The 23,512-nt window shown below is 42.4% G+C and overlaps 1 protein-coding gene across 2 annotated transcripts in view; it reads right to left on the reverse strand.

Annotated features, from left to right (window-relative positions):
• UBQLN1 (ubiquilin 1) overlaps positions 1-20,863 on the reverse strand; it is a gene marked incomplete at both ends in the record, with an annotated part of 41,972 nt that extends 21,109 nt beyond the window's left edge. For both annotated transcript variants that reach the window (XM_080708545.1, XM_080708544.1), the window contains 3 exons: positions 4,162-4,277; positions 6,383-6,534; positions 20,696-20,863. In XM_080708545.1, coding sequence (XP_080564671.1) covers positions 4,162-4,277; positions 6,383-6,534; positions 20,696-20,863 — 436 coding nt within the window. The remainder of the gene's footprint in view (positions 1-4,161; positions 4,278-6,382; positions 6,535-20,695) is intronic.
• Positions 20,864-23,512: the final 2,649 nt, after the last annotated feature.

The following is a 23,512-nucleotide window of genomic DNA, read 5'->3' on the forward strand; positions in this document are numbered from 1 at the left end:
TAGCCATGAGTAAGTACTTCAAAAGGCATTCACAGAATAGTACAGCAATGTAGTGCCTAGTGGAATGGCTACTTTCCAAAGAAGAGATGACAGTAAGTTTGGTGAATATGTAAGTTAGAGGAGAGTGGAAACGGCTGGGGAAGGGACTGAAGTATAGGCACAATGAATAGCACATGCACAAAAAGCACAGCAATAAAGGTACTGACGCATTCTTTACATTCAGGATGAAGCCGGGCATGGTGGCACAAGCTTGTAAGCCCAGCATTTGGGAGACTGAGAAAGGAGGATCGCGGTTTGTGGACAGCCTTAGCTACTGCTTAGTGAGGCCCTTTGTTTGCAACTCAGTGAGACCCTGTTTCAAAACAAAGAATTAAAAAAAAAAGTGGGGGCTGAGGGTGTAGCTCAGAGGTAAAATGCCCCTAGGTTCCATCCCCAGTACTGCAAAAGAAAGAAAATTCAGGCCGGGCATGGTGGCGCACGCTTGTAATCCCCACGCTTGGGAGGCGGAGACAGGAGGAACGCACAGGTTCGAAGCCAGCTTCCTTGGCTTAAGAGACCCTGTTTCCAAATTTTAAAAAAGTATAAAAATAGGTCTGGGGGTACAGCCCAGAGGTAGAAGGGTTTACAGGAACCCCAGTACCACAAAAAAAAAAAAAGAAAGAAAGAAAGAAAGAAAGAAAGAAAGAAAGAAAGAAAGAAAGAAAGAAAGAAAGAAAAGAAAAGAAAATTCAGGATGACTGGTATGGCAGATAGCAGTGTTCACTACCCACTTCATGTGCAGCCTTGTATTTCCTTTGCACTCGGACAGGTCCATGTCACAAGTCAATGGCCAAAAAATTGCAAGAAATGATACATAATTGCTTCTGGCCAAAGAACTGCCAGCCCAGCCTGAGACCTTTAGCTGCCTCTTCTGCCAGGCTCCATCCAAGCACAGCAGCTTCAAGATGGCAGATCATCAGCACATGTCTCTGAAGGGTTTATGAATGTCAAAGACTAGTGAAAACCATGTAGCAGAAAAAAACATTGTAGCAAGAAGGAAGCTTTGTTGTCATAAGCCAAGGCATTTAGGGTTATCCATCATCAATGCATACCCCATCAGGACTAAGATAGCTACTGAAATGTGTAAGAAATAGGATGTAAAAGTAGAGAGAAGCCGGGCATGGTGGCGCACACTTGTAATCCCCACGCTTGGGATGCTGAGACAGGAGGATTGTGCAGTTTCGAAGCCAGCCTCAGCTGGCTTAAGAGACCCTGTTTCCAAATAAAGTATAAAATAGGTCTGGGAGTATAGCCCAGAGGTAGAAGGCCCCTGGGTTCCATCCCCAGTACCACCAAGAAAAAAAAAAAGATGAGAGCTAAATCTTGACAATCCTTGGAGACACTTGAAGGGTTAAGCAGAAGAGTCTCTTTTTAAGATGCTATCCTAACAGCACTATGGAAACAAAGCAGAACAAACACAGATAAAAATACCGAGGGCCACTGGGTGGGGTGGCACGCACGGGTAATCCCAGCATCTGGGAGCTGAGACAGGATTGTGGTTCTCGAACAGCCTCAGCTACTTAGTGAGGCCCTTTGCAACTCAGTGAGACCCTGTTTCAAATAAAGAATAAAAAATAGGGCTGGGGATGTATCCCAGAGATAGAATGCTTCCCCCTTTCCATCTACAGCACCACAAAGAAAGCAGCTGAAGGCCTACAGGAATGGAGTAGCAATGAGAAATAACTGCACAGGGTGGGACAGAGAGCTTGTGAACCAATGACTTAGTGTGGGAAAGGAGCAATTTTTAGAACAAAATGATGGGGTTTTAAAATCTTTTTTTCTGTTGTTTTCCTTGAAGACAGGCTAAATGACTTAGAAAACATCAGGTAATGCCAAAATGAGATGAATAAAGGACATAGAGTTCTGAAATAGCATGTGATTAGGTACAAATTTGAGAGTCACCAGGACATCATAATACAATGGTGTCACTCAGTAAGAATAAACCGAATAGAAGAAAAGAAAGTCAGCGCACAACTCTGGAGAGCAAAAGCAATGTGGGGGGGGGGGGGCTCACAAATGAGAAACTGACCAGTAAATTAATCAGAGAAAAAAAAAAACAGATGGGCGTGGGGGCGCACACTTATAATCCCAGTACTTGGGAGGCTGAGATAGGAGAATCTCAGTTCATGGCCAGCCTCAGGTACTTAGTGAGGCCCTCCCCAACTTAGGGCAGACCCAGTACTACCCAAAACAAACAAACAAACAAACAAACAAACAACCTAACTTTTAAGAAATAAAAGAAAAAAATTCCAAGGAGAGATCTGTAGGGTTTTTTTTCTTGGACTCTTTGTTTGTTTGGCAGTAGGTACTGAACCAGGGGCATCCTATCTCCAAGCTATACCCCCAGTCCCCCCACTTTTTTGGTGGCACTGGGGTTCCTGGAAACCCTTCTACCTCCGGCTACACTCCCAGACCTATTTTTATATTTTTATTTAGAAACAGGGTCTCTTAAGCCAGCGCGGCTGGCTTCGAACCTGTGCAATCCTCCTGTCTCCACCTCCCAAGCGCGGGGGTTACAGGCGTGCGCCACCACGCCCAACCTCCCTTTATATTTTTTATTTTGCAAAAAAGGTCTCACTCACTAAGTTGCTGAGGCCGGCCTTGAATCTGAAATCCTCCTATCCCAACCTCCCAAGTACTAGGATTACAGGTGTCCACAACCATGCCTAACTCTAACAGATGTGTAAACACTAAGAGATTGATTTAACACATAAAAAATATTTATTATATTTGGCAACCTAAGAAAGAGGTCAGTGGCAACTTTATCAAAGTAATGAGTAGAAAGGAGCCTTAAGGGGACTGGAGAGCTTTGTGGCCTCAGACAAATAAAAGCTTCTCTAGTCTTCAATATCTTTGCCTATATAGTGAGGGAAGAAGAAATTTACTCAACATACTTTTATACATCTGAACACTATTTAAGTTCATCCTTGATCTGTCTAGATTACTCATGTTAATAATTTTGCCATCTAAAACTCACGTCTCAACAAAGAGACATGAGATCTATTTTTAAAAATAAGAGCAGCATTTATATTTTTAAAAAAAGCAAGCCGGGTATGGTGGTGCACGCTTGTAACCCCAGTTTCTTGGGAGGCTGAAACCAGGGGATCAAGGTTTGCGGGTTTGCGGCCAGCCTCAGCTACTTAATGAGGCCCTCCGCAACTTAGTGAGACCTGGTTTCAAAATAAAGAATAAAAAATAGGGTAGGGGATGTAGGTCAGAGGTACAATGACCCTGGATTCCATCCCCAGACCCGCCCAAAAAAAAAAAAAAAAAAAAAAAAGCGCAAATGTGAATATGCCAATCCATGCCATACTTTAAAATGTTTCCAATGGCCAGGTGTGGTGGCGCACGCTTATAATCCCCGTGCTTAGGAGGCTGAGACAGGAGGATCGCACAGGTTCGAAGCCAGCCTCGGCTACTTAGTGAGGCTCTCAGCAACTTAGTGAGACCCTGTTTCCAAATAAAAATATAAAATAGGTCTGGGAGTATAGCCTGGAGGTAGAAAGCCTCTGGGTTCGACCCCCAGTACCACCAAAAGAATAAATAAATAAATAAAATAAAATCTTTCCAACATGGAATACTATAAGTGAATTTACTAAAACACTTATGGAAAGAACAAAGATATAATTCTTAGTATATAAAACATTGTACATATGAAAAACAATGACAGCCAGGCATGATGGCACACATCTGTGGGACCGTGGGTTCAAGGCCTGCCTTGGCAACTTAGTGAGAACCTATATTTTTTAAATAAGGCTGAGGGTAGGACTCAGAGGCAGAATGCCCCTGGGTTAGACTGAACCACTGAGCGATACCCACAAGCAGCCCTTTTTATTTTCTGTTTTTCTAAAACAGGATCTCACTAGGCTGCTGAGCACTACTTGCTGAAGCTGTGCTCACACCTTCAATCCTCCTGTCTCAACTTCCCAAGTACTGGGATTACAGGTGTTAGCACATCTGACTCCCAACTAACTCCTTAATACCTACAATTACAGAAGTAAATTTTAGAAGGCTTTTAAAATGATTGTTAAATGTACTTAATGTTTAACTCTGTCACTTTAAAACTGCTTTGGGAGAAAAGGAGTTGTTTTTAATTCCTAAAAAGTGACTAAAGATACTTGCCTAAACCAAACGGATTGCTACTGGCAGAGCCAGATGTGGAGCTACTACTGGGAGCTGATGAGGTGGTAACACTGCTTCCAGTGGCACTTGTTTGCTGAGCTGAGTGATCTTGAGGCCTAGGGAAAACAAAGAAATCACAATGCTAAGAATACAGCTAATTATTTTTAAAAGAAAATAAAAAATCCAGATCCTCAGAAATGAAGGGTAAGTTCCCAGACAACTCAAATTATCATACGCTCAATACCCGAAGAAAACTAAAAATTAGAAACAAAAAACAGAAACACAAAAGGTAATAAAATCTTATACTGCAATTGCTACTTCTTTGAGTAAATACATAAAAACATAAGTATTTCAGTACTTACAATCAAACTGATTATTTAAGAAAGGGAGCTAGGTTATCTCACAGAAGACAATGATTGGTCAAATTCACAAAGGCTGACTTCATAAATACCTTTTTATGTATCCCATTCAAGTTCTACAGGGGGTTATGGGCTTGTTTTACTTAGACCCCTGCATGTTGTTAAAACCACACCATTATTTGGCACTGAAGGAAGTTGTCATCATAGAGAAAAGCAGAAAAGCAAAAAGAGGAATAAATTTATCAATAGAGGGAATATTTGCTATTGGAGGAACTTCAGCCCAAAAATCTTACAGAACAGGTGTCAATGGTTTGGGAGAAAATCCTGACGTCAACTTTGTAAGGTGCTCTTTTCTCTTTTTTGTTTTCTGGGGGTGGGGGTGGGGGTGCTGGGAAGTGCACCCAGGGCCATTGTACCTTTGAGATACACACCCAACCCTATTTTATTTTTTATTTGGAAACAGGGTCTTGTTGTTAAGCGCTTCACTACGTTGCTCAGGCTGACCATAAACCTGAAATCCTCCTATCTCAGCCTAAGTACTAGGATTATAGATATGCTCCACCAAGCTCAGCTGTATGTAGCTCTTTAAAGAAATGGTGTGCCAGAAAGCTGGGCGTGGTGGCACACGCTTATAATCCCAGCATTCGGGAGGCTGACACTGGAGGATCACGGTTCACGGGCTGCCACAGCTACTTAGTGAGGCCCACTGCAACTCAGTGAGACCCTGTTCCAAAATAAAAAAAATAAAAATAAAAAATAGGACTGGGATGTAGCTCAGAGGTAGAATGTCCCTGGGTTCCATCCCCAGACCCGCAAAAAAAAAAAAAAAAAAAAAAAAGAAAGAAAGAAAAGAAAAAAAAAAAAAAGAAATGGTGTACCATTAACAATCTTGAGAGAACAAAATCTGATTCTGTATAGCAGCATATAGACAGATAAGTAGCTCCAAAGAGAATCCAAAAGAATCAGACCTAATGTGAAGTAGTTTTAGGAAGACTTTAACCAATATATTTCATTTATATTTTCTTTGCATGTATGCACAAGAGTGATGATAAAATTCCATACCGGAATAAATCTAAAGGCACTCTACTAAAGCTAAAATAAAATTTTACATGAAAAAACATTAGTTCAATTAGGAGCAATCTTTCTCAGTGATACAAAATAAAGCTTCTCTTGAAAATTGATGGAGCCTTAGATTTAATGAAATATGATTACTGACTAGTAGTTCAGAGCTAAAGCAATGAGTCACCCAATATTTTTGTCTAAAAACTTCCCTAAAACAGAGTAGCTAAAAATGTATTAATTTGCTTTTCCCAATTCAAACAATTCAAGATATGTAAAATATGATTACTAAACATTGCAAAACACTGCAAATCACTGACAATATATACATCACTGTTAAAAATATTGTCATCTAACCAGGTACAGTGACATATGCTTGTAATCCAAGTACTTGGGAGACATGAGGGTCACAGGTTCATAGCCAGCCTCAGCTACTTAGGCCCTCCAATACTTACTGATACCTTTTTTCAAAATAAAGAATAAAAAATAAGGCTAGGAATGTAGCTCGGAGATAGAATGCCCCTGGGTTCCATCCCCAGTACCACAAGGGGGAAAAAAAAAAAAAAAAGAAAAAAAAAAAAACTTTTTTTAATCTTTATTTTGAAGCAGGGTCTCACTAAGTAGGTGAGGTTGGCCTCAACCCTACAATCTGTGGTCTTCCTGTCTTAGCCTCCCAATACTGGGATTAGAAGCGTGTGCCATCATGCCTGACTTAGCCATTTAAATATCAAGGCTGGTTATTTTAAAAAGAGAAATACAAATAAGTATTACCATTTAAAGGTGCATGTCTTCTAAAACCATACCTGTTTTGTGTTTTGATGACAAGGTGAACAGTAAGTCCATCATGAATTCCATGCTGACTCAAAGTATCTTGATCTTTTAAAATTTTCCCAGCAAATATCAACACAAGTTGGTCAGTATGTGATTTGAAACGTTTAGAAATTTCCTCCTTGAACTAAATAGGATAAAAAAAAAAGAAATATGTATTACAGATGTTCACATAGCACCAGCCAGTTTAGTCTCAGAAGTACCTTGAAAAGGTCCTTAGTATAGGTACAACTAATACAACAAATTTGCACCATTTTTGTCTTTTTTTTTTGTACTGGGAGTTTAACTCAGGGGCATCTTCCCCAGTCCTATTTTACCTCTTATTCTGAAACAAGATCTGAGTTGCAGAAGATCTCACTAAGTAGTTGAGTTTGGATGTGAACCTGTGATCCTCCTGTCTCAACCTCCCAAATACAGTGATTGTGTTTGCCCTGCCACCACATCCAGCTTCTGTGTCTGTATCTTGTTCTGAGTACAAACTACCACTTTGTTTCTAATGCAAAGGTCTTATTATGTTCTATATTCAATCCTGCTAAAGCCTAGCAATTCACTGCTTCAAAATATCTTTAATGTCAATGGGACTGAATTTTGCTCAAGCCAAAAATTTTAAGATACCCTATTCCTCAGATTTCCATCTCCAGTCCTGCTCCTTTAATCATAGTTGCATGCATATACAGTCAACCTCACTTTCTTAGCCTATTTTACTGCTATCCTTCCCATTTCTCCATTCAAAATTTATTAACAAGTGTTATTATGAAGAGGTAAAGATAAAAAGCAAAAATCTCCCCCTAAAGGTGAGCAGTCCATTAAGAGTCAGTCAGGTAAACCATAGAGGACAATTATAGAAAGCTTTCCAGAAATGAAAACTAAAGAAAGATCAGGATGTAGCTAGGAAAATCTGAAGAAAGGATTGCTAGAGACCAGAATGACATGCAAAAACAGGGAAAGAAAAGAGCCTGATAACAAAGTTTTTTATACTATTATCAACATTTCCCACTTGTTTATTAAAATCACAAGAATACTTAGCTTTCAATCAACTGTTGAAATCAGAAAACCATTAAAAGAATCTACATTAGTAGACTGCCTTAGGAAATCATAGTCCAAATTTAAAAACAAAAAATCTTCAAACCACTCTATACTGCTGCTTTATAGCAGTAGGTCTCAATAGATGATGGCATTACCATCAAGGAGATATTTTTGGGAATATACATGGGGAATTTTTTTGGTCACAATAAATGGAAAGATGAAGCTGGGCATGGTGGTACATGCTTGTAATCCCAGCATTCGGGAAGCTGAGGCCAGAGGATCACAGTTTGTGAGGCCCCTTTGCAACTCAGTGAGACCCTCAAAAATAAAGAATAAAAAGTTAGGAATGGGGGTGTCACTCAGAGGTAGAATGTCCCTGGGTTCCATCCCCAGTACCAAAAATAAACAAATAGACAGACTAAAAAATAGGGCTGGGGGCATAGCTTGGAGGTACAATGCCCCTGGGTTCCATCCTCAGTATTGAAAAAATATATATTTCTATAAAGCACAATAAATTGAATTATCATGAAGTGTACAAAAAGATAAGCCATGGATAAAAAATATCTGCAACACAAATAACCAAGAGAACACTAACATCTAGATTCCAGAAAGAATGCCTATAAGTCAGCAAGACAAACAACCCAACTGAAAAGTGGTCAAGAGGCTGAAACAGAAACTTCAACAAAAAATGACTAATTAGCCGGGCGTCGTGGCGCACGCTTGTAATCCCTGCACTTGGGAGGCTGAGACAGGAGGAGCGCGTAGGTTCGAAGCCAGCCTCAGCTACTTAGGCTCTGAGCAAGTTAGTGAGACCCTGTTTCCAAATAAAATATAAAATAGGTCTAGGAGTATAGCCCGGAGGTAGAAAGCCCCTAGGTTCCACCCCAGTACCACCAAAAAAAAGGCTAATACAGAAAAATGTTAAAACTAGTAACACATTCACTAAAAAATAGTTCAGTTTAATATTATCGAGTGCTACAGAGTACGTTAAGCAACTGGGCCCTGCATAATGTGCACGCTGAATAAATTTGTACAATTTTAAAAAGTTTCAGTCTACTGAAGATACGCTTGCCCTCTGACCCAACAATCCCATTTGTTGTGTCTAGCAAATTACATGTCTATGGGTACACCAAAAACCACACTCAAGAAGTTCAAACCAGTATTACTGTCTTAGCCAAAAGAACTCAAATGCCTTTCAAGTGTCGAGTTCATTTAATAGAACATGACATACAACAATGACTACAGCTACAGGTGCTTCATGTAGAGTAAAAGAAGCTAATTATATGCAAATCAACTCGTGATCTCATTTACTAGTTAAAAAAGGGAGGAGGGGCAAAACTCAAGGTGTCCGAAGTGTAAAGGGTGGTGAGCTTTGAGAGGTTTACAAGGAATCGCAAGGTGATGTCTTCGTAGCTGGTAATGTTCTCCATGCTTGCCTTCTGTGGTAATAAATAGAGCCATACACTTATAAAGTATGCATTTGCGGGGCACGGTGGGGCATGCTTGTGATCCTGGTACTTGGGAGGCTGAGACAGGAGGATGATTATAGGTCCAAGACCAGCCTCAGCAATTTAGTGAGGCCCTCAACAACTTTATCAAAACCATTTTTCAGAATAAAATTGGACTGGGATGTAGGTCTGAAGTAAAGTGCCCGTGGGGTTCAATCCCCAGTACCACAAAAATAAATTTTAAAATATAATGTATGCATTCCTCCGTGCTATATTGTCATAAAAAATGTTTTAAAAGTTGATTGTAGCACCGGATGTGGTGGCACACACTTGTAATCCCAGCATTTGGGAGGATGAGACCGGAGGATCGCGGTTCGCAGACAGCCTCAGCTACTTAGTGAGGCCCTCTGCAACTCAGTGAGGCCCTGTTTCAAAATAAAGAATAAAAAATAGGGAAGGGGTGTAGCTCGGAGGAGGTCAAATGTCTCTGGGTTCCATTCCCAGACCTGCCCAAAAAAAAAAAAAAAAAGTTGACTTTGTAAAGGATTTAAATATAAGAAACAGCAGGAATTCAAAACACAGGTAGCCAAATTTGCTGAGCAATTTCAAGTGATTCACTAGCCAGAAAACTAAAATATGCCTTTGTCTTAAGCAAGTTACTGAAAAGGAACTGGAATAAGGAGGTATCAGTTTAGGCAGCAGACCAGACTGGATATACAATACAGATGAGCCAAGAGGTGGCACATGCATGTAATCCTAGTACTTGGGAGGCTGAGACGGAAGGATCTCAGGGTGGAAGCCAACCTGGGCAACTTAGGGAGGCCCTCCGCAACCTGGTGAGAGCCTATATCCAAATAAATAAAATCGGCTGAAAGCGTAACTTGGAGGTAGACTATCTCTGGGTTTTATTCCCAGTGCCAAAAAGAAAAAAAGGATTATAAGAAATAACCCAAGGGATGATGAATCATCCACAAGTATCATATCTGGTAGAGAATGTCAGACTTGATACTCAAAAAACCAGCAACCTCAAAAGATTATAGATCAGCAGCGTGTAGTTCAGCTCAACTATTTGTCATATTTAAAGGCTGAAGTCCTAACCATGAATTGTCAAGGTCAGTATCTGAAATATGTTCGAGGTCTTCTGGACAGACTAAAGGCCTTTTCAGAGTTCTGTAGAGGAAGAGGAGTTAAGACCCTATAGCACACGGTTCAAATATCACTTATTTTAATCATTATTTTTATCACAAAGCCATGTTGTTTTCTGACACCACTCATTCTTTTATTCAGTCCTTACAACAAAACCTAAAGAAATCAAAATCCTACCAGACCAGACCAGAAATCATCCTCTCACAAATTACAAAGCTGCTGACAATGTCAATGGTACTAGGATCTTCCAATTTCATGGGCCTTTCGGTTCTAAGAAGCGTCTTAGCCTTGATGTATGAGTTAAAAGCAATTCATAATGAAAGTCAGAAAAAATTAAACAATGGTGATAGGACCCATCTATGCTACATAATCTAACAACCTTTTATAACTCAATTCTTATAATGAGTATCAACTAATTTAGCTATTAGAACCACTCCCAAATAGAAGACTAACGTGATACTGAAAAAATAATTATTCAAAACTTGAAACAAGCAAAACCAAAAACTAACAATTTTATAAATTCAGCCGCCCGTCATTCCATTTGAAATAAAGGCTAATATATCTTAATAATTATACCATGCCAGATGATAATACCTTTTCAAACAAACTACATTCTAGAAAAATTTAATCCAAATATGATTGAGTGAAGAATGTTGCTTTTATCTAAGTGGTGCTTGTAGAAGGACCATTCTACACATACTTTGAAGCTCTTCAAATTTCTACTTTGCTCCCTAAAAAGGGAAAAGTAAAATAGCTTTGGTTATGCTGACTTTAGAATTTCTAGAAATTTTATCTCTAGCATTTGAACCTAACTTCCATGTATGTTTTGTCTCTCACTTTTATTAGATACCATCAAAAACTCAGACACTAACTAGTATCAATATGGAAAAATTAGAAACTAATTAGTATTAATGAGGCCCTTTGCAACTCAGTGAGGCCCTGTTTCAAAATAAAGAATAATAAAAGCCGGGCGTGGTGGAGCATGCTTTTCATCCCCCTGCTTGGGAGGCGGAGACAAGAGGATCGTGCAGGATCGAAGCCAGCCTTGCTGGCTTAATAAAAGACCCTGTTTCCAAATAAAAAAAATATAAAACTAGGTCTGGAAGTGTAGCCCGGAGGTAGAAGGGTTTCCAGGAATCCGAGTACCACCAAAAATAAATAAATAAATAAATAAATAAATAAATAAATAAATAAATAAATAAAGTAGGGCTGGGAGCTGGGCATGGTGGCACACGCTTGTAATCCCAGCATTTAAGAGGCTGAGACCAGAGGATTGTGGTTTGCAAACAGCCTCAGCTACTTAGGCCCTTCGCAACTCAGTGAGACCCTGTTTCAAAATAAAGAATAAAAAACTGGGCAGGGGGTGTAGCTCAGAGGTCAAATGTCTCTGGGTTCTATTCCCAGACCCGCAAAAAAGAAAAAAAAATAGGTCTGGGGGTGTAGCTGAGAGGTAGAATGCCACTGGGTTCCACCCCCAGTACCTCAAAAAAAATTTAATATGACATGAAAAAATAGGCAACCTTAGAGTATCTCAAAATTGCTTTAGACAAAGGTGGTCCACTGACACTATCCTACTGCAGGAATAAACTTATTACAACCATTCCTAACAAAATATTTTCATCTTTCTTGGGAGTAACCAAAGCCATAAGGGATTTTTCAAATTTCCTTTAGACTACTGAAACATACTTTTTTGTCTTTAAGCCTATGTGGCCACCATTAACTCAAAATAAAAAGATAGAAAACTGGCCGGGCGTGGTGGCGTACGCCTGTAATCCCAGAGTTCAGGAGGCTGAGACAAGGATCGCGGTTCGTGAACAGCCTCAGCTACTTAGTGAGGCCCTCCGCAACTTAGTGAGACCCTGTTTCAAAAAAATAAAGAATAAAAAATTAGGGCAGGAGGTATAGCCCAGAGGTCGAATGCCCCTGGTTTCCGCCCCCAGACCCGCAAAAAAAAGATAGATAGATAGATAGATAGATAGATAACTGAATGGGCCTGTAAATATCCCTATTTCCTATAAATGTATATTTCCTACTTTGGGGTTGCGCTGATAACTTACAATAATAACAGGCCAGAAGAGTTGAAAACTAGCAATTACTAGACTTTCTCAAACCAGCCACAAGAATAAAAAATTCTAATGCACTCTAAGCAACTATTTAATTAATGATCTGTAAAACAAATCAGCAAAGGCAAAAAACAACAATCAGTAGTACCTCATTTTCTTTTTTTTCTTTTTTTTTTTTTAAGCAGGTCTGGGGATAGAACCCAGGGGCATTCGACCTCCGAGCTACACCCCCTGCCCTATTTTTTATTCTTTATTTTGAAACCGGGTCTCACTGAGTTGCGGAGGGCCTAAGTAGCTGAGGCTGTCTCAGCCTCCCGAATGCTGGGATTACAAGCATGTGCCACCATGCCCAGCCAAGTAGTACCTCATTTTCTAACCATCACCCAAAATCTGTGCATTCTCCAGCTAACTGAAATGTACCCCTATGTGAGCACCAAAACTGTTTTCCATTCCACTGAATATAATGTAACATTTTGATACATGCTGAGTTATTGGTGAAGTATCAACTGCTGTTCTGCAATACAATAACTGTAGTCCTGCATCTGCTATTTTATCAGACTGTCAGTTTTTATATTAACAGCATAATCATCCCCAAATTTATTATTATTTTTTGTAATACTGGGGATTGAACCCAGAGGCATTCTATCTCTGAGCTACACTCCCAGCTCTGTGTGTGTGTGTGTGTGTGTGTGTGTGTGTGTGTGTGTGTGTGTGTTTGGGGGGGGGGGTGGTACTGAGGATGAAACCCAGGGGCTTTTTTGGCTATACTCCCAGACCTACTTTATTTGGAAACAGGATCTCACTAAGTTGCTGAGAGCCTCACTAAGTAGCTGAGGCTGGCTTCAAACCGGTGTGATCCTCCTGTCTCAGCCTCCCAAGCATTGGGATTACAAGCGTGCGCCACCACGCCCAGCTGTGTGTGTGTGTGTGTGTGTGTGTGTGTGTGTGTGTGTGTGTGTCTGGGGATGAAACCCAGGGGCATCTGACCTTCAAGCTACATCCCCAGCCCTATTTTTTATTCTTTATTTCAAAATAGGGTCTCCCTAAGTTGCAAAGAACCTAAGTAACTGAGGCTGTCCACGAACAATGATCCTCTGGTCTCAGCCTCTCGAATGCTGGGATTACAAGCGTACACCACCACATCTGGCAAATTTACTATTTTTAATCTGGGAAAGAGGAAAATAATCAAGGAAACTGTAAAAACTACAATGCTTGTGAAATGCTGTCCTGAAATAAAAATGCGTAAGATTTGGTTTATCAATTTTTATACCAGTCTCAGCTATTAAGAGTCTACTCTGCTTATTCCCCAGTCCTTAATTGCTTTGGAGAAGAAAATAAGACGGGGTTGGGGGGATGAGGACAAAAGACTCAAAATGTTAACATAGCAGGAAAAAAATGTTTCTGGGACATGCAGACTTAAATTCAAATCTTGTTTTTGCTACCTTCTAGTTGTGTAACAAAGGGGATGTTATCTGTCTCTGTGCCTCATTATCAGTGAAATGAAGACAATTATTTTTTTCTGCAGAGCTGAGGGCAAAATTAAAAGATGTATGTGCCAAGTGTGGTGGCACACACTTGTAAACACAGTACTTGGGAGGCTGAGAAAAGAGGATTACAATTTCTAGAACAGCCTCAGCAAGCAGTGGGTCTCATCAACCTAGCAAGATCCAGTTTCAAAATAAAAATAAAAAGAGGGCTGTGGGTGTAGATCGGAGGCAGAATGCCTCTGAGTTCAATCCCTAGTATCAAAAAATATTTTAAAACATTAGTTGTGCATAACCTACACAATACTCACATTTTGGTAAATACTGTAAACCTAATTATGTGAGAATAAACTCCAAATTATAGGCACTTTCAAAACTGGGTTGGGGCTTGGGGACATTACTCATTGGTAGCAAATATGCTTAGCATACACCAAGCCCTGGGCTTAATCCCTAGCACAAAAGAAAATCAGGGAAGAGTGTTGATCTCTTTTTTTTTTTATTATTATTTTTTTGGTGGTACTGGGGGTGGAACCCAGAGGCTTTCTACCTCCGGGCTACACTCCCAGACCTATTTTTATATTTTATTTGGAAACAGGGTCACTAAGTTTCTGAGAGTCTCACTAAGTAGCTGAGGCTGGCTTCGAACCTGTGTGATCCTCCTGTCTCAGTCTCCCAAGTGTGGGGATTACAAGCGTGCACCACCACACTCGACTTGATCTGACTTTAAATTAGTGAAACAAAACACTGTGTGCTACCACACATCTGCAATCCCAGTACTTGGGAGACTGAGACGGGAGGATGACAGGCTCTGGGTTCAATTTCCAGTTACACACACACACACACACACACACACACACACACACTCTCTCTCTCTCTCTCTCTCTCTCTCTCTCTCTCTCTCGGAGGATGGTGAGCTAAGGAAGAACAGTTCAGGATGTAGCTTCCAGAGGTCTGAAACCAAGAGATTATGTACACAGTGCACTCAATAAAGTTCAACAATTGGTAATTATTATATGTGTTACTGTGCCTAACATCCTACATTCATTCATGAACAAGTATTTACTAAGCCTATACTATGTGATAGGCTCTAGGACAAAATCACAAAGTCTCAATATATCACAGCTGGGTTTTTCTATCTTTTGCAGTATCTCATTATCTTAAAGCCTCTGGCAAAAAACATTGCCCATTAGACTGAAAAACACAAATAACATCTTAGAAATATTGTGAAAATAGTTTAAGTCTATCCAAAGAGCTTAGCGGCACATCTGTAATCCCAGCTACTCAGAACAACAAAGCAGGAGGATTGCAAAATACAAATCCAGCCTGGGCAACTTAGAAAGACTGAATCAAAAGTAAAAATAAATTCAGGTGTGGTGGCACAGGCTATGATCTTAGTATTCTATCTAAATAAATAAAATAGGCTAGGGATGTAGTTCAGAGGTAGAATGTTCCTGCGTTCAACCCCCCAGTAGCACCTGCACCTACACACACACACACACACACACACACACACACACACACACACACACACTCAGAAATTCCCTAAGGCCGAGTGTTGTGGCACATACCTGTAATTCCAGTATTCTGGGTCAAGGACTGCCTCAGCAATTTAGCAAGGCCCAAAATAACAAGAGCAGGACACAGTTTAACAAAAAACTTCAAAAAGGCTGCAGGAAGCAGGGTCTCACTAAGTTGCTGAGAGCCTCACTAAGTAGCAGAGGCTGGCTTCGAACCTGTGCGATCCTCCTGTCTCAGCCTCCCAAGCGCGGGGATTACAAGCGTGCGCCACCACACCCGGCTGAGAGTTTTACAACTCAGTGAGACCCTATTTCAAAATAAAGAATAAAAAATAGGGCTGGGAATGTACCTCGGTGGTAGAATGCCCCTGGGTTCCATCACCAGTTCCGCAAAAAAAAAAAAAAAGACAATGCCATTCTAAACCGGCTCTACAAGGTATAAATGTTATATGTGGTGCTGACCCCAAAACACTGCAATTTCCCTAACCAAAGAAATGCTCAACACTGATTCAAAATTGTTGTAAGTATATTAACATTTTTTCCAAATTTCCAGCAGCACAATTCACAACAACCAAATGTGGAACCAACATAGGTGTCCATAAACAGATGAATGGATTACAAAATTATGGGATATCCACACAATGGAATTCTATCAGCAAGCTGGGTATGGCCCTAGCTTATAATCCCAGTATTTGGGAGGCTGAGCCAGGAGGATCACAGATTCCCAACAAGCCTCAGGTATTTAGGCCCCTCTGCAATGCAGTGAGACCCTGTTTCAAAATAAAGAATAAAAATAGGGGCCGGGCGTGGTGGTACATGCTTGTAATCCCAGTGTTCAGGAGGCTAAAACAGGAGGATCATGGTTCTCAGACAGCCTCAGCTACTTAGTGAGGCCCTTAGCAATTCAGTGAGACCCTGTTTCAAAATAAAGAAAAATAAATAAGCTGGGTGTGGCGGAGCATGCTTGTAATCCCAGCATTTAAGAAACTGAGACAAGAGAACTGAGGTTCATGGACAGCCTCAGCTGCTGCTTGGTGAGGTCCTTTGCAACTAAGTGAGACCCTGTTTCCAAATAAAGAATAAAATACAGGACCGGGGGTGTCACTCAGCGATAAACCCGCAAAAAAAAAAAAAAAAAAAAAAAAAAAAAAAACACCTCAAACCTGTGTAAACCAAGCAAGGTGGCACATATTTGTAATCCCAGTACCTGGGAAACTGAGACAGGAAGATTGCAAGTTCAAGGCCAACCTCAGCAATTTTGTGAGACCCTGTTTCAAAATTAAAAAATGGCATAGATCTGGGGATACAGATAGGAGGTAGAATACCCCTGGGTGTGCTCCCCAATACAAAATAAAATTTATTTTCCTGTACTGGGGATGGCACTTAGGGGCACGGTACCTCCGAGCAACACCCCCAATCCTATTTTTTTTAGTCTCTCTTTTATGTTTCGAAATAAGATCTCACTAATTTGCAAAGGGCCTAGCTAAGTAGCTGAGGCTGTCCACAAACCCAGATCCTCTGGTCTCAGCCTCTCAAATGCTGTGATTACAAGCATGGGCCATCACGCCCCGCCTAAAAAAGGTATTTTTTAAATGGCTTTTTTTTTTTTTAATATATACTGGGGGGAAGCAGTATTGGAGATTGAACCCAAGGCTTCATACACCTTAGTTAGGCATCTACCACTAGGTTACACTCCCAGCTCCCTCACTGACAAACTGTAACCTGTAACAAGTAGGTTAAATTGTAATCTGTAACAAGTAGGTAATTTAAGACTTAAATTATAAAGATGGCAGATCTTTTTATGTTCCAAGAAAAATCTTACAAATGTATCATCTGAAAACTTTCTTATTCTTACGTCTTTACCTGTGCTTCCCTTAAGGAAGCACACAGTTTAATTTGCCTTCAGGTTCTTGGTGTAGTGTTGAGCTTTAATTTTTATCCTGTTTTCCACTTCAACCAAAAATAATTTTTTAAAACTTTAAAAATTAACTGCCATCAGAAGTAACAGGAGGGAGGGAGGCGCATACTTGTAATCACATTATTTGGAAGCTGAGACAGGAGGATGCTGGTTGGAGGTCAGCTTCTGCAATTTAACAAGACTATTTTCAAAAAGAATAAAATATAATTTGTCTGGAGATATAGATTGGAGGTAGACTCTTCCCTGAGTTCAAAACCATAGCAACAGCAACACACACACACACACACACACACACACACACACACTCAGAAAAAGTTACATCAAAACAGCTTTAATTTTATCTATTAAAAATTCACTTTGGAGCCGGGCATGGTGGTGCACGCTTGTAATCCCTGCGCTTGGGAGGCAGAGACAGGAGGATTGCGCAGGTTCGAAGCCAACTGTGCTGGCATAAGAGACCCTGTTTGAAAACATTAAACAAAAAAAAAAAATAGGTCTGGGAGTGTAGCCTGGAGATAGAAGAGGGCTTCCAGGAACCCCAGTACCACCAAAAATAAATAAATAAATAAATAAATAAATAAATAAATAAATAATAAATCACTTTGGAGCCGGGCGCGGTGTGGTGGCACACACTTGTAATCCCAGCATTCGGGCGGCTGAGACCTGAGGATCCCGGTTCGCAGACAGCCTCAGCTACTTATGCCCTCTGCAACTCAGTGAGACCTGGTTTCAAAGCTAAATAATTTTAAAAAAAGAAAAAAAAAAAGAAAAAAACAAAAGGTCAAGGGGCATAGCTTGGAGGCTGAATGCCCCTGGGTTCCATCCCCAGACCCAGGGGGGGGGGGGGAATTCACTTTGGGTCAGGCATGGTGGCACACGCTTATAATCCCAGCACTGACTGGAGGATTAAGGTTCGAGGCCAGCCTCAGTTACTTAGTGAGGCCCTTTGCAACTCAGTGAGACTCTGTTTGAAAATAAAGAATGGAAAATAGGGCTGATAGCTCAGAGGTTGAATGTCCCTGGGTTCCACAGTACCACACACACAAAAAAAATTCACTTTGGTTACAGCTATGAAGTTCACAGAATTTAGACATTTCAAATTTACCACAAGAAAAAAAACTAAACTCGTACTCACCTAAATCAATCTTTCTATTTATAAAATATTGACTATTTCTAATCTCTAGCAGTAAAATGCTAAAAGTGCCCCAATAATGGAAGCCTAATCTAGGAATGCTAGAAAGACCCAAGAGCTTCAAAACAATATGGCTATAAATCCCATTGAAATAGCTAAAATCAAAGACTAGTAATATAAAATGCTAGCAGGGATGTGGGGCAATAGTAATACCTATAAACCACTGGTGGCACTGTAAATTAGTACAAGCACTTCAGAACTATAATTTCTTTCAAAAGTATCATTTCTTATAAAACTAAACACAACGCTGTCCTACTACATAGTGATTCCACTTCTATATATTTAATCATAGCGATATATGTCCCCAAAAAGACTTCTATAAAAGCATTCGTTAGTAACTGGAAAAAGCAAACAGGTAAGCCTTAACAGTGAATAAAATATAGTACATTCTTACAGTAAAAAACTATACAGCAGTATGAAGGAAGTACTAGTGTACAGAACAAGAATGAATCTCAAAAATACCATGCTAAGCCAGGCATGATGTCCTACAACTGTAATACTAGTATTTGGGAGATGAGAAAGGAGGAGCACAAGTTCGAGACCAGCCTCAGCACTTAGTGAGGCCCTTTTCAAAATAAGTAAAAAAAAAAATAAAATAAAATAGGGCTGAGAGTGTAGACCACCCTGGATTCAATCCCCTATACCACCACCACCACCAAAAAAAAAAAAAAAAAAAGAGTGACTCAACTGGCTGGAAAGAGACAAGAGGCAAACTTTCTGGTCAATTATATTTCTAAGTCTTTTAGTTAAGAGCTTGGGTGATCCAGGTGTAAATAAGTGTGAAAACTCACAAAATGGCAACCATGTGTATTTCATTACCGTCAACTTTACAAAAAAGCTTTGAGTCAAGTTAATGACAGACACATTGCTGAAGTGCCTTTTTCATGCTGAGATGTACTGGTATTTGCTACTTACTTTGAAATGCATTTAAAACATTAGAACTTACACTGGATTAAACAATAAACAGGAGAATGTTAATTGCAGGTGATGCACATCCGAGGTGTTCCCTGTACAATCCTTTCAACTTTTCTGTACGTTGGAAACTATAAAAATGTTAATGAAAGCCAGGCGTGGTAGCCCTGGCTTGTAATCTCAGTATTTGGGAGGCTGAGACAGGAGGATATCACAGGATCGAAGCCAGCCTCAGCTACTTAGTGAGACCATGTTTCCAAATAAAATATAAAATAGGTCTAGAAGTGTAGCCCAGGGTGGTAGAGGGACCTGGGTTCCATCCCCAGTACCACCACCACCCGAGGGAGAGAGAGAGAGAAGAAAAAGAAGAAGAGGAGGAGGAGGAGGAGGACTAGGAGGAGGAGGAGAAAAGAAAAGCCAGGCATGGTGCTTGTAATCCCAGCATTTAGGAGGCTGAAACTAGAGGATCGGAGGAGGATCGGTCCAGAGACAGCCTCAACTACTTAATGAGACCGTTTGCAACTCAGTGAAGTCAAAATAAAAAATAAAAAAAATAGGGTTAGGGGTGTATCTTGGAGGTAGACTGCTCCTGGGTTCAATGCAAAAAAAGATGTTAAGGAAAACTTTTATAAAAGCATTAGAAAACAAAGAATGATGAATCAGCTGACGATAAGTTTCTCAATTGATGTTACACACCCTCCTGCTTCACAAAACACACCACCTTTGGAATTAGATAAACCCTGCAAAAACTTAAAGGTACATTTCAATAACTGTTAAATCCTTTCTCATATAAACTGCACAGACTGTTGGAGATTTTTAGACAACCAATAATTACTGAAAATGCTCCAGGATGTACTCGATAATCTCAAACAATTGTTAAGATTCCGCCAAGATTCTTAATTAACCTCAAAATCCGTATTCCTGAGCAGACTTTAAACAGAAAATTATGTTAAGATGTTCCATTAACTCCAATTTTGTTCTTTTATTTGGTCGCAACCCCTAATCTCCAAGAAACGTCGCTACCGTCCCTCGAAAAATGAAACAAAAAGCCAGCCAACGACTGGCACCTAAGTCAGGATAAATACACTAAGAAACAGCAAGTCATCATGAATGAAAGTCATTCACTTTTCTCAAGCCTCGTACTAGCATTCAAGATGTGGCTGGAAAACGTCAGAGTTTTTTTTTCTCTTCTTCTTCTTCTTCTTCTTCTTATTCTTATTCTTATTCTTCTTCCCATAAAGGGTTGGAAGACGGGAAAGATTCCAGCATTCAAAAAGCAAAACTAAATGTACACGTGCACCTCACCCCAAACCTACCTAACCCGCTGGCAGGTAAAACAATGAGCCCCCCCCCCTTTTTTTTCCTATTATTTCATGAAACCAACCGCGGCCTGAGCTGCCGGCGGCGGCGGGTCCTTTGTGCGGCGGCGGCGGCGGGGCCGGGGGCGCGGGCGGCCGGGGCCCAGAGCAGGCCGCGCGGCCCGGCCACCTCCTCCCGGCGCCGCAGAGCGAAGCCCCGGCCGCGGGCGCCGGCGTCGGGCCGGGCCGCCCCCCACCGGGCCGCGCCGCCGCCGGGGCCTCACCTGCTGGACCGAGCTGTCCTCGGGCACGGCGAACTCCTCCTTCTCCTTGGGCGTCTTCACGGTGACTTTCATGATCTTGGGCTCCGCGGCCGCCGCGGGGGCGCCGGCGCCGTCGGCCGCGCCGTCCTGGGCGCCCGGGGGGCCGCCGCTTTCACCAGCCTCGGCCATGGCGGCGGTGACTCAGGCGAGCGGGGAGCGGGAGAGCGCGGAGCCGGGGACGGCGGCCGGCCGGGCCTCCGCGGAGAGGGCAGCGCCCGAGGGGCAACGGCGCGGGCCGCGGGCGCGGGGCTCGGCGGCGCCGTGTGCTCAGACGCCGCTCGCTCGCAGCGACATCCGCAGCCGCCGCCGCTTCCTCGTCCCGCCCCTCCCCCGCGCCTCCGCCGGCGCCGCGCGGGGCACGCCGGGAAGCGCGGCCGGCGCGCCGAGTCATGCCGCCCGCCCGCGCCGCGCCGCGCCCGCGCCCGCGCCCGCCGACCCGGAGCCCGCCCGGCCGGCCGCGGGGGAGGACGGCGGGCCCGGGCGGCCCCCTGGTTTATTTTGTTTCCCGCTCCCTTCAAGGCAAAACGCGGCTGCGGAGCGGCACCGACCGCGCGGCGCACGGCGATGACGTCACGGCCAGCGAAGCTACTAGAAAGGGCCTGCCACCGGGCGCCGCGGACGCGCCTGCGCCTGCGCGCCGGCCGGCCAGGTGTCTCGCCACCCTCAGCTCACCCGCGGCGCCCCGCGCGCGCCCGGCTTCCCGCGCCCCGGCCTCGCCCGCCGCGGCCTGCCGGGGAATGGCCGCCGCGTCGCTCTTGCCTACCTGGAAGGCTGGAGTGTTTGCTCTTGCTGCCCCGTGCGCGGGACTTGGAAGCTAAGCCCTGGAGGAGAAAGGTCCTCTTCTCCACAGAAGGAAGAGGAGACAACGCCACGACCTCGGGTCCAAGCGGTTTGGGCACCAGAGACTCGGCCTGCAGTCGGGGTCCCCGCCTTCCAACGCCTCCCCTCAGCGCTTCCCCCAGGACGTGTGGGCAGAAACGGGGTGTCCGAAGAGTGCCCACCCTGCCGGGACCCTTTAGTAAAACTACCATGTTCGTTTTGTATTCTTCTATCAAGTCACTGCACCAGACTTTAGAGAGCAAAAGATAGTTCACAAGTTATTTTCAGCCATAATGTAGGTACAAACAAGAAACAGGAAGTGAGTTATTTTACTTCCGAATCCAACATTGGAAGTGACGCCATCATTTGTTTCTAAAGATGACTTGTAAGGAATAGCAAGTCGGTACATCGTATTCATCAGTATTGCACAAAAGTAAACCCTGACCCAAATAGGCAAAAACATTCAACCCTGTTATAGGATTAAAAGCTGTTGCATAAATACTTTTTTAGCAGAGCCCTGTGGAATCTGGGTCAAAGAGAAGTTCCGAAGGTATAAATTGCAATGTAGACGTCGTTTGATATAACCCAAATTTCTGCCAGCTTTGTTCAATACGTGGAGAAATAACACAAGGCCTCCTGCTGAAACGTAACTAGTTACTTCTAGGTTTGAGGTGACCGTTACTTTTTTTTTCTTTTGAGTATTAAGGATTGAACCCAGGGGCATTCTACCTCTGAGCTACACCCCAAGCCCATTTTATTTTTTTGTTTTGAAACAAGGTCTTGCTAGGTTTCTGAGCGCCTAAGTTGCTGAGGCTGTCCTTGGGCCTGTGATACTCCTCTCTCTGCCACCCAAGTACTGGGATTACAGACATACACCACCACCACATCTGGCTCAGTCATCACTTCTGAAGGAAAGTGCCACCATGGACACGCAATAATTTAAATTTTGTTCCATGTATTGAAATAAAATAAAATAAATTTTTTTTGTGTGTGGGTCTGGGGATGGAACCCCGGGGCATTCGACCTCCGAGCCACACCCCCTGTCCTATTTTTTATTCTTTATTTTGAAACCGGGTCTCACTGAGTTGCAGAGGGCCTCACTAAATAGCTGAGGCTGTCCGTGAACCGCAATCCTCCAGTCTCAGCCTCCGGAATGCTGGGATTACAAGTGTGCTCCACCACGCCCGGCTCTCTTCCCAACTTTGTTACCTTATGCCCTAGTGTCCCGTTGGGGTGGGTTTTTTGTTTTGGTTTTTTTGTTGTTGTTGTTCGTTTGTTTTGTTTTTTGCCGTACTAGTGGTGAAACCCAGGGGCATTCTACTTCCAAGGGACACTCACAGCCTTATTTTTTATTCTTTATTTTGAAACAGGATCTCACTGAGTTGCAAAAGGCCTCAGTGGGAACAGAGGCTGTCTTCAAACCGGGATCCTCCTCTCTCAGCCTCCCGAAATGCAAGGATTACAAGCTTGCGCCAACACCCTGGCTTCTGTTGTGGTGTATTCTGCCAGAATACTTTGCCTAGACTCCTTCTCCGCCTAGAATGATTTAACTCTAGCCATCACCTAACTTCCACTTTCCCCCATTTGGAACCTGGATGCTTCTCTTTGTTCCAATAAATATCCTGTATATGTTTCTAATCCTCCACTTAGGGATCACCTTGTATTTATATGTCTAATTTCTAAAAGCTTAAGTATTTCATAATTTATGAAATAATGGATAAGAAAATACAATATAATCATTATTGAACCCAGAGGCATTCTACCTCTAAACTACAACCCCCAGCTCAATTTTATTCCTTACTTGGAAACAGGGTCTTCCTAGGTCGCTGAGAGCCTCACTAAATTGCCAAGGCTAAGGCTGCCTCCTGTCTCAGCCTCCCAAGTATGGGATTACAAGTGCGGGCCACCTAGCCTGGCTTTTGTTTTTGTTCTTTTAAGCCATCCTAACCTATAAGGGAC

This window comes from Muscardinus avellanarius (genome assembly GCF_963383645.1).
Source record: "Muscardinus avellanarius genome assembly, chromosome: 13".
NCBI lineage: Eukaryota > Metazoa > Chordata > Mammalia > Rodentia > Gliridae > Muscardinus > Muscardinus avellanarius.